Here is a 12,200-nt window from a genome sequence, read left to right as displayed (position 1 = left end):
AAACTCAAAAATAAAACATAATTACACAAATGGTCCGATCAGGTTTAGAGATGAACCCAAAAAACTAGACTGAACTAGGGTTGAACTGAACCAAGTCTGAACTGAACTGAACCAGCCTAAGTGGTTCGGTCAAAGTCAAAGGTTGATCCAATCAACGGGTCAATCGGATCGGGTTGGGTTTGCGGGTCGACCCGACCCAGGGCGCCTGTTAGCACCACCTGGCCGGTGCTTGTTAGCACAGGTCCATTACTTATTACTTTAACTAAAACCATTTTTTTTAATTCAATAAAAGAATAAGGAATCGGAGAGGGAATATTCCCTCTCCTTCCCCAAATTGCAAAATAGAGAAGGGGGTTTTAGGATTTGCTAAAGCCATTGTTGCCTCTTGCGGCGGCCACGAAGAATGCTGGCGAATGACCGCCAAACTCCGAAGACCATAACCCCGGCGTTGATTGGCCGGAAAAATATCAAAACCCCATGCCCAGATGCATACCTGAGAACCCATTTTAGGGTTTTGAAGGCAATCTGCCACCTCTGGTGGCGACCGGAGCAACAACTGACGGTGCCAAAATGCTAGGCAAAGGAAGATCTCACTTTGGCGACTAATATGTCGGCTCCAAATGCCGGTGAAGCTCAGCAGCGACCATGAATCAGTCGAAAATCCTTTTAGGGTTTCAAAACACCTTTGTCGTCTCTTGCGGTGGCCAAACCAGAGGCTGATGGCGTTGGAAGTTGGCAGCGAACGACCGCCTTACTCCGACAATCACTAACGGCCTCAAACCTCCCGGTGAAGGGAGAACAAACTCCAACGATCATCAAATCGATGTTACAGTGGCCAGAATGGTTCAAAATAGCCTCATATAAGAAGCCCGAATTGATTGTGGTAACCTCTGGCAGCCATGGCCGCGACCCTTGCAGGTTTCTTCAATTGGAATCCACAGGTCTACACCCATGATTAGGGAGGCTCAGTCAAGATGGGTTCTACGATTTAGGGTTCTGAACCCACCATCAGTGTTTATCAACAAATTGCAGCCATGGGGTAGGTCTGCGATGCTAGTGAGCTTAACAACAGCTGCAGTCATGGCTAAATCCATAGCGGCAGCAACAATAATACCAAAATTGCAACTCATTAATCTCCAAGAAAGGCTCTGATACCATTGATAAGTTTCATACTAAACGCGGAATCGAAACAAGGAGATCAATGGGCATGCAATCAATCAAGAACAATAACCAAAGAGGTTGGGAGGTATACCTGCATCCATGTTTGGTGTAGAGAAGCTCCCCTTGCCTTGAGTTTTCTCTTCACAGCAGTTCCTCCTTGTTGGCCTTGTCTACCCTCTTCTCATCGTTCCTTATGCTCAACTTTTAATGGGCCAATGTGAACTATATATATGAGTGAGGGTAGGGACCAACCCTGAAATACAAATTTGGCTTCCTTTCCCTAAACGGAATCATACTATAGGTCCTCACATAAAACTGAATTTCATACTATTAAGGTGTGCTTAATATGATCCAATACTATACTAACGATCACTTACAAGTATTGGATCAAGCTCACTCCACCCTTAGTCAACACCTCTAAACCGGTTTTAAAAAATCAAATAGGTGACTATGCTAGCCATAGTTATCAAGGCGTCGCCTTGGACGCCTTGGGCGCCATGGCGGGCGCCTTGCCGCCATGGCAGTGGCGCCTTGATTTTTGACTCTCTAAAATGCCATGGTCGCCTTCCCACCTTGATAACTATGATGCTAGCCCACCTAATGGAAATCTTACAAGTAGGGCTCAATAATATTTGTCTTTCTAATTTTAAACCGTTATTTCGGTTTTTTCCAATTTAAACCCCCATATGTATATGTTAAGCAGCAATAATGTGCACCACAAAAGCATAGAACCGAGAATTACTTTTTACTTTTTCAAGCCCTAAATGGCACTCACTTAGGTGAAAAACTGACCAAGTCAATACCTAGGGTAGACCTTATCAACCAAAGTAAGGACCAAGTTGTAAAATACTAGGCGAGTGCAGGTCTAGCTAATTCTGAAGAGCCTTGGGGCCTGGGCATGGACTAGGAAAGGCATTGACAACTATGTAGGACACAAATATCTTAGTACAGGCTACAGTGATTAGAGAAGCTAATCAAAAGGTTTTTTGCATTATCACTAATGATTAGTCAGTGGAATTCACTATGTTAGGTGGAAATATGTGGTGCTATTCATTTTCTTTCTAATGGCAAGCAACTAAGTAAACTTTCAGAAGAATCTAGATTCAGGGAGTATCAAGTCTTTGACTCATTCAAGCTTTATTGTGATCTCCATATCTATGCAATATGAATGATAGGAGAGGAGACATACTATTTTCTGTGATGACAGCTGTCTTGTTTGTTTCTAGTTGTGATTCAGTTAAAGAAACAGTAGTGATTTAGGTTTTTCAGTGACTCCTGGTCCTTTTATTAACCTGCTCTATTTTCATTTTTACTCCAGCATCTGTTATTCGGGTGCTGGTCTGGAATCATTCCTGTTGCATCCCAACACTGCCCAGTGGAAGCCTCATGGTGATGTAGATACAATTGAGATGGGCTACCTTCAGAAAAATATTATCGAACGTTGATAAACAGAATATTGAAAGAGCCAATAAAGAAGAATTCTGATTTCTAATTTAAATCAGAAGAATTAAATAAGGGGAGCAAAAAAGAAATTCGATTTAACCAAAGAGATTAAGAGAAGAAGAGAGAAATGGCCCAGGCTAACCAATAACTGGATAACAGAACAGAACAATAGAAATTAAGATGGAGAAATGAAATATATATGTAAGAAAACAAGAAGCAGAATCGATAGAAGAATATCACGGGAAAAGAAGGGCAATAGAGTTGTTAACAGTAATATATATTGGATTCTCTGAATGACACCTCTGTAGTGTGGAACAAATTGTTGAGCCTTCCCCCTATAGATGGTACTAGGACTCTAGGATGGGAAGAGGGGTTACTTACTCATTATTCTTGACTCCCATATCTTTGACTCTTTGTAATGAACCATGTATAACATCTGACAATTATGAAATGGTTTATAATTTTATGTCTATTCATTCTTAATGCATATTTTAGTTGTTTTAATTGAATTAAACGTGTGTTCTAGTTCAAAATTTTGTATGGAATGGGCCATATTAGAAAATGTATAAAACATCATACTATATATACTACCAAACTAGGGTCCAAAGTCAAACTACAATTTTTGTGTGTTTTTTCAAAATCAAAGGCCTACACTATGTTTAGAGGGCCTAAAATAGGGTCTCTTAGAAGTTTCGGGACCTAATTTGGTCATATGGACCTTGAAACCCTCACTTGAAACCAACCACCAAAAACTTCCTGGTCTAGACCGAAATTCCGTGATTTCACGAAATATTTTGGTCGAAAAACCAGGCTCGAAACCAAAACCTGGAACTATGGTCTGTCATTGTCACAGAATTACCATGGTTGTATATGATACACAGAAAGATGGACCATTATGTGATACAATCAAACGGAACAGTATTCTCTAAACAGATAAAATCTCACCTTTTCTGCTGATAGCTTATCCAAATCCAGAAGATGCAAAATAAATTGTGTAGTTGACCCATTTACAGTAAGAGTTAAGAACACAATGCCTCCGGTGAAGAAAACAAACTGCAGCAAAGAAGAAATTTTCAGTTACCAAACTGAAAAGCTGGGTTAATTTACACAGAGCAATCCAGCATGACATAATTCTATGGAAAAAAAAATAATACCAGAACTCCGGTGCTCTGATGGAGAGAAGATAAGGTGTCACTGGAACGCTGGAACCATGAGAAAGTCATAGACCAGTTAAGAGGGTAATCAAGTTTTTGAATGAAAGAACAACACAATAATTAAATAATAAAGTCGTCCACCACTTAAGAAAATGAAAGATAAGAAAGCTGAGCACCATATAGATTATAGGAACTAAAGAATGGGACCGTGTACCACAAGTATGGGTGCATATGAAACGGCCATTCTTAAAATAAGGCATGCCATATGTAACACTTGATTCATTGATCTTTCTGTCTCTGTACCCTCAAAAGCGTGCACTGATACAAAACTGATCAATTAGGATGGAAGAGTTTTCATTGCATCCGATGGTCACAATTCCTTGAATGATCAACTTTTCAACTGCAGTTATACTAGATAGTTTTTGAACGAAACCATGAGAAAGCATGGAAGAAGAATTCGGTCGAAACTGCAGGTTTTGATTGTGTTGTCTCAGTTTCACAGCCTACCAAGACGAGATATGGGTCGAATTTATATTTGACCCAGTTTTGATCGGTTTCGCTGGGTTACGACCCTGTTTTGGCCATATTTCGGTAATTTCGTAAGTTTCGACCTGAACACCTATATAAATTCACTTATCCCCATCAAACTTGAGGAAGCCTGGCTCGAAACCAGGAGAGACACTTATTTATACCAAATATCATTTAATTATAAAAACATTTATATAAGTTATTATTCATAAATAATTAAATACCTCCCCCCCTATTTGAATCCAATAAAAATAGTTAAAAAAAAATTCTAGAAGGATAAAAAGTCAACCCCCCAGTTCAAGAACAAAAACTAGATTTTCGGTAATAAGTGCAATTTTCAACTTTTAAATGTTGGGGTTTTCTCATATCTAAAAATTCTATGAATCTTAATATGATTAAACATTGTTAAAAACCAAAAGAGCGGCAAAATATTCATTTGTTTTGATGTCTAAAAATTCATTTAGAGCGATTTTAAACAGCATTGCCGCACATCAAATTAAGTTTGACCGGAACATAGCTCCTTTTCTTTTTTTTTTCTTTTTTTTCTTTTTTTTTCTTTTTTTTCTTTTTTTTCTTTTTTTTTTGGTGCAGAATATAGCTCCTGCAGTGTCTAAAAACAATATATATGCTATCAAACTTGGGTCAAAACCACAAGTACTATTTTGAGTGTTCTCTATGTGAAATTCATGCATGGATTGGGTTCAAAATGTCAAAAATAGGCAGCACAACAAGAATCAGGGCAAAAAACAACTTCTTGGCATCAAAACCAAGGTTTCAAGTTGGCTTGGACAAAGTACCAGGTTTTGGCCGAGATATGGTCGAAACCTAGGAAATCTTGGGTTCTGGCTGGTCGAAACTAGTGTTGGCAGTGAGTTTTTGAACCTTGTGAGAAAGTCATAGACCAGTTAAAATGGTAATCAAGTTTTTGAATGACAGAACAACATAATAATTAAATAATAACGTTGTCTACAACTTAAGAAAATGAAAGATAAGAAAGTTGAGCACCATATAGATTATAGGAACTAAAGAATAGGGCCGTGTACCACAAGTATCGATGCCTATGAAATGCCCATTCTTATACTAAGGCATGACCGTGTACCTTCTTGAGGAGAAAAGATTCTACCTTCTTGAGCCTCGGACACCTGTTTTGCCCACTGCTCAGTCCTATGTTAGTGGCCAGAGTAATGGTAGTACTATGGCTTCTGTGATGCTTTGACATCAACGTTTAGGTCACCCATCTTTTGCTGTTATGAGAAAACAATTACCCCATTTGTTTACTTCTTTTTCCTCTTCTCATGTTTTTCAGTGTGAACCATGTATTTTTGCTAAACATTGTTGTTCATCTTATCCTTATCATGGTAATAGATCCATTGTTCCTTTCAATATTGTATATTCTAATGTTTGGGGACTTGCTCCCACTACCTCTTTGTCTGGTTATCGTTATTTTGTTTCTTTTGTTGATGACTATTCCTGGTCCAGTTGGACTTTTTTGATAAAACAAAAGAGTGATGTTTATGATGCTTTCAAAAATTTCAATCATTGATTTGTACTCAACTTGGCACTCGCATTCAATAGTTCGTTCTGTTAAGGGGGGAGAGTACATGTATGGGGGGATCCAACAGTTTTTTATTGACAATGGCATTATTCATCAAGTTGCTTGTGTTAACATAAAATTCCATTCACCATCAGATAACACATCTCAAGAAAATGTTCAAAGTGGTCAAGAAGCACTAATAAGGCAAGCCAGTTTATAGACATACATTTACAAAATTTTAAGATATCACTTTTGTTAGTTCTACTATTCCAAGCTTAAATTTGACTGCAAAATGTGGGGGAGGGGGGGGGGAGTAGAATTTGCCTTAAATGACAGTGAAAGCGCTAACGCCACAGCCCCTCGCAGACCAGACCATATAAGAATGATTGCTTCCTTCCAATCCAAACCATATCCAAAATACCGAAGGAAGGGATACAATACTCCTACAACTATGGCCCGTGAGATCTGAACAAAAACATAGAGTAGAATGAGGTAGCCCCATGAAGTTCCTGAAACAAGGATGAAGAAGAAAATAATATGAACCAAACAAATTCCTGAAAACTATCATTCATAACCTAACAAAAGCAACTTCCTCATATTTTCTGTGTTAAGGAATCAGGCAGTTTTCAATGTTTTCTTACCCATAATTTTTCAATAGAAAACCAATAAAAAGTTAGGTTATCCAGTTGTTCAAAGAAGAGATTTAATGAATCTTAAAGAAAATTATCCTTAAACTCTTGAAACCAATTAGAAAGTGAAAAAAGAAAGAGTTGGTCAACTCATGTGTTTTATCCCATCACTTATCTTTACTAGAACACTTCGAATTAGAAGCCACACACACACACATCTGCCATGCTTCTATTCAACTACAAAATTCCAAGAGGAATCTTATCTTCGCCATACCCTGATACCCAGGTAACATGGCCCATTGAATATCTTTTTATGACAAACATAATCGGAGTGAAGATGCTTCGGATTATTGTTCATGGTGCTGCCTAAGGGTTTCTTTGGTAGGTTGTGAGGGTGGTCATCACTCGTCAGCAGGTATTTTCTTTTCAATCCTTGGTTCTTCATGGCTGCCCCATGATTATAGTCCCATTCTGTCTCAGGGTTTCACCCTTTTCTAGATACTGTCAAGTGGACAAAAGCATAAATATGATGTACCCAAAAAATCTGCAGTTCCTAATAGAATGGGTAAAAAAGTGACTTACCAAACCACCAGTTCTGCATGCACGCATATCGAGTTGGTGCTATTTCTTGCACAAGGTTGTATAACAGGGGTCTTTCAAACCCTTGAAGAAAAGACAGGTTGTAATTGTGCAGATCGCAAACCCGTTCCCGAGATGCCCCAAGACCCTTATTGTATTTTTATGACCATGGGAACCAAGTCTCTGAAAGCCGAATGAGGATGCCAGTGGAGAAGTGCATGATAGCATCATCCCATATCTCAACTAGAATTTCCTGGTGTCTTGGCCTCCTACCTAGGGACTGCACTGTTCTCTTTATCTCCTAGAAAGACCTTAGCAGGGTTCCTCTGAACCCCCTAATGCTTATGTGATTTCTCATATCTTTCCATCCTTTTTCCTTCAGATAACTTCATTCCGATAAATAAAAAAAAAAGGAAAAAACATGCCCCTCCCCTATACTATGGCCTAATTACACATTCCTCTCCTGGACTTTCCCCAATTACACCGAGACCCCCTCTGGGTTGGAAAAGACTATTTTACCCTTGTACTAAAACATCAGAAATAAAATTACAATGGTACCCTTTCTTCATCTTCAACCTAAAGCACCCATTACTGTCTTTCCTCCTCCGCCACCATTATTCCCTCTTACAAAGAAGAGCTATTGTCTATTAAATAATCTATCCATTCTCCAAGTCCCAATTCATCCAATCTGGAATCATTTTGTTAAGAAGTTATGTACAATGAACTCGATTTGAAAAATCTAAATTCTGTCTTTATGTCTGCTTAATCCTATCAAGCTATCATGGAATATGGAACAAAAAGTTCTCTGCTAATGTACTTAGTGGGATAAAACAAGGATGCCAGTCACTTGGAATCAGATATGAAGTTGTCCCCAAGAAGATTTGAATTTTGTATTCATGCCTCTCGACCATTACTAACCCAATTCCCAAAATTCAAAATCTCCACTCCTGAGATGTCACTGTTAGCCCTTTTCAATTTTTATCTCTGTTTCTCCCCTGTTTTATATCCACCTCAGAACTTCAGTACACCTTATCTACTTGTATTACAGCTATGCAACTTTGATTCTATATGAATCTCTCAGTTTTCTTGGCTGAAATGCATGAGGTATGGATAAATCAGCTCAAACCAAGAGTACCTACCAAGTGCTTTGAAAGTACGTACTGTAAATGCTACTCTTTTGAAGGTTCTGGTTATGTTTTAGCTGTAATTGTTGTTTTAGGTTATTGGTCTGTTGGGTTTTGTGAGGTCTTTCCAATGGTTTTGGTTCCGCTTGAGTTTGAGATTTGAGTGTCTGAAAACAAAAGTTGGGTTTCTGAAAATGGGGTTTTCACTTTTGGGTTCTTCGATGATTATCGGAAAGATTATGATGGTTTTGCGGTTGGTATACGGTATAACTTGGGAAACAGAGCGGCAAATGTGCCTGGGTGGACTGTTGGTGGTGGGGTTAGGGTTTCTGAGAACTCTACATATAGGCTTTCTATGGATGGAAGATTGGTCTCATTTGATAACCTTAGTGGTTTGGTTGTTCAAACTACTAGTTTGTTGAACAATGGTGATCTGGTTCTAATGGATAATGCAAAGAAAGTCCTCTGGCAAAAGCTTCGATAGCCCTAACTATGGTAATTTGCTAGTTTTCTTCTTTCATTTTGTTTGTACTCTTTATCATTTGATGGAGAAATTTAATGGACTAATCGATGTTGAATTGAATTGATTCTGCACAACATAAGAGAGAGATAGAGAAAGAGAGTAGACCACAGGCTACAGGCGGGCTTCTAGCCTTCAGCTCTTCAACACTTGACCTTGATCAAGGAAAGACGAGGAGAGAGAGGAGTTTGGGATTTGGGAAGGTACTATTGGTCTTGTTGTCCGTCACGAAACCTGAAACCCAGCAGAAAAGTGGCAAACGCCAGTGTTTCAGGGGCTGAGGTGCAGATGGTTGCAGTAGTGCAAGCTGGACAGCGATGCGAGCAGGGCAGCGGTTGGGTTGGGTGATTCAATCAATGCGTTGGGGCTGGAATGATGTGAACAGGGCCTGGGTGCATTGCAGGATGTGGCTTGGTGTTCAAAGGCTAGGGCTGGATGTTGCAGAGCTGATTGTGGTGGGCCTTGCAGACGGGGCCGCAAGAGATCTGCAAACGGGGTGGAAAAGAAGAAGAAGAAGAAGTCGGAGTGTAATTAGGGAAAGTCTAGGGGAGCAATGTGTAATTAGGCCATAGTACAGGGGAGGGGCATGAAATTTTCCCAAAAAAAAAATAGAGTTTTTGTATGCCTATTTAGGTTATATTTTTTTTCTTGACTTCTCCATTAGAGTCTCAGCTCCTCTTCATATATTATTCATAGCATGCAGATTGCAGACCCAGCAAAACCTTTAAACCATGACATCTATTGCAACATATTTCTACCTAAGTAACAATGAATGGAACTACAAAGTTTAATTGCAAAAATGCACAGAAAATTCAGAGACAGTGAGTCCGAGATGTTTGTCTCCTTTCAGTCCAGCACGCATTCACGAAAACAGAAAAGATATGCATGCATGACATCAAATATGCTTGATAATCCAACATTATATTACTAATCAATCATTTAAACATCCAATTTTAGAAGCATATTAGGAATTCTAGTGTATCCAACTTATGAATTCAAAATCAGAGCATAAAGCTGGTGGCAAAATTACAAACATTACATCCTTCCACACAAACAACAAAATATGTCAAAACTGTTAGGCATTTATAAGGGACTAACCATCACTCTCAATATGATTGTCATTGTGCAGAACACTTTGAGCTATTACAACCCCACTGCAAAAGCATTGGAACATATTAAGCAATCAAATGCATGCATCATACTATTTCCGGAACATTATGGTAGATTAAAATATCCAAAACTGTAGACAAACTAAAATGCACTGACATAAGAAGTTGAAAATGATTTCTCCTTAATAGTCTATAATAGCTGGTGAGGGTGCGCCAATTAGGATTTATGAATGGATAGATACAAGTAATAGGGCAAGATTCACAGCAAGGGAAAGGTGAAGCAGAGAGTTTGGAGAGAAAACGATTGTGTGTTGAGAGATTCTCAACACACATATTAACTTCATTAATAACTTTCTTGAATTACACTGACCTCCCTAAGGAGGTAAATGGAAAGAAAAGGAAAAATACAACTTAAGTCATGTCTTATAACAAGACAATGACAGAACTACCCTTATACAAAATATTCTAACAGTTCTAACACTCCCCCTCAAGCTGGAGAATAAATGTCATACATTCCCAGCTTGCACAATAAGGTATTGAATAGACTAGGAATGAGACCCTTGGTGAAGATATCTGCTACTTGATCACCTGTCTTCACAGAAGGAGTACAAGTGCAACCAGAATCCAGCTTCTCTTTGATGAAGTGTCAATCAACCTCAATATGTTTGGTTCGATCATGTTGAACCGGATTATGGGCAATACTTATAACAGCATTGTTGTCACAATAAAGTCTCATTGGGCCTTCAGTGTCAAAACTCAAGTCTTGAAGTAGTCTCTTCAGCCATATAAGTTTACACACTCCATGAGCCATGGCTCTAAACTCTGCCTCCGCACTGGATCTAGCTACAACTGGTTGCTTCATGCTCCTCCAGGTAACTAGATTACCACCCACAAAAGTACAATACCCAGAAGTAGATCTCCTGTCAGAGACTGAACCAGCCCAATCAGCATCTGTGTAGCCTTCAATCTGTAAATGGTCATGCCTGACAAATAGAAGACCATTTCCTGGGCAGGATTTCAAGTACCTAATGATGTGATACACCGCATCCAGATGACCACTCCTGGGAGCACGCATGAACTGACTTACCACTCCAACTGCATAAGAGATGTCTGGTCGAGTCAAGGAGAGAGATTAGCTTCCCAACTAATCTTTGATACTTGCCTGCATCTATGAGAGGAGAACCACATTCATCACCAAGCTTATGATTCGGATCAATTGGAAAGGTTGCTGGTGTTGAGTTATGTAACCCGATAAGGGAATTTTGAGGTTTAAGCACAACTCTATAAGAGTTCGTTTATCATTAGTTGCCAATAAAGATTGGCCATCATATCAATTAGATGTCAAGAATGCCTTCCTTCATGGTGACTTGGAAGAGGAAGTGTACATGCAAACTCCACCAGGTTTCAAAATACCTTCAGCTGAAGGGAAAGTGTGTCTTCTCAAGAAGGCACTATATGGTTTCAAACAGTCACCAAAGGCATGGTTTGAGCGCTTCCGACAGGCTATTCTGAAGAATGGGTATTCCCAAAGTCACTAACCACACTCTCTTTACCAAGCGGAACAATGGTACCATTACAGCCCTTATTGTCTATGTTAATGATATTGTGGTCACTGAAGATGATACAACTGAGATAGATAAACTGAAGATCTACTTGGCTCAACAGTCTGAAATCAAAGATCTGGGTCCCTTGAAGTACTTCTTAGGAATTGAAGTATCAAGGTCAAGGAGAGGAATCAACATACGTCAACGGAAGTTTGTTCTTGATTTGTTAACAGTGACAGGGAATCAGGGATGTTAGGCTGCAAACCAGCAAGCTCTCCTATTGAGCAGAACCGTAAATTAGGAGAAGTTTGTGGTCCCTCTCTTGTTGATGCAGGAAAGTACCAGAGGCTAGTGGGAAAGCTTATCTATCTTTCCATGACACGCCCAGATATTTCCTATGCAGTGGGAGTAGTGAGCCAATTTATGCACGCCCCCAAGAGTAGCCACTTAGATGTTGTGTATCGTATTCTCAAATACTTGAAGTCTTCCCCAACGAAAGGACTGTTGTATGCCAGGCATGATCACTTGAGAGTGGAAGGTTTCACTGATGCTGATTGGGTTGGATCCATCACAGACAGGAAATCTACCTTCGGCTATTGTACTTTTGTGGGAGGCAATTTGGTTACATGGAGAAGCAAAAAACAGCATGTTGTAGCCAGATCCAGTGCAGAAGCGGAATTTAAAGCTACGGCTCATGGAGTATGTGAACTCATTTGGCTGAAGAGACTAGTTCAAGAATTGGGGTTTGACACTGAAGGGCCTATGAGACTCTGCTGTGATAACAAGGCAGCCATCAGTATTGCTCACAATCCAGTGCAACATGACAGAACAAAGCATATTGAAGTGGATCGATACTTTATCAAGGAGAAGATTGA

General features: G+C 39.4%; 1 protein-coding gene across 6 annotated transcripts in view; it reads right to left on the bottom strand.

Moving 5' to 3' along the window:
- LOC122645995 (sodium/hydrogen exchanger 8) overlaps positions 1-12,200 on the bottom strand; it is a 105,063-nt gene that overhangs the window by 43,540 nt on the left and 49,323 nt on the right. For all 6 annotated transcript variants that reach the window (XM_043839441.1, XM_043839443.1, XM_043839445.1 and 3 more), the window contains 4 exons: positions 9,771-9,826; positions 6,145-6,329; positions 3,759-3,806; positions 3,550-3,657 (listed from right to left, as the gene is read on the bottom strand). In XM_043839441.1, coding sequence (XP_043695376.1) covers positions 3,550-3,657; positions 3,759-3,806; positions 6,145-6,329; positions 9,771-9,826 — 397 coding nt within the window. The remainder of the gene's footprint in view (positions 1-3,549; positions 3,658-3,758; positions 3,807-6,144; positions 6,330-9,770; positions 9,827-12,200) is intronic.

Source organism: Telopea speciosissima, chromosome 11 (assembly GCF_018873765.1).
Source record: "Telopea speciosissima isolate NSW1024214 ecotype Mountain lineage chromosome 11, Tspe_v1, whole genome shotgun sequence".
Lineage (NCBI taxonomy): Eukaryota > Viridiplantae > Streptophyta > Magnoliopsida > Proteales > Proteaceae > Telopea > Telopea speciosissima.
The sequence above is the reverse complement of the archived record's forward strand: the minus strand, read 5'-3'. Positions and strand labels throughout refer to the sequence as shown.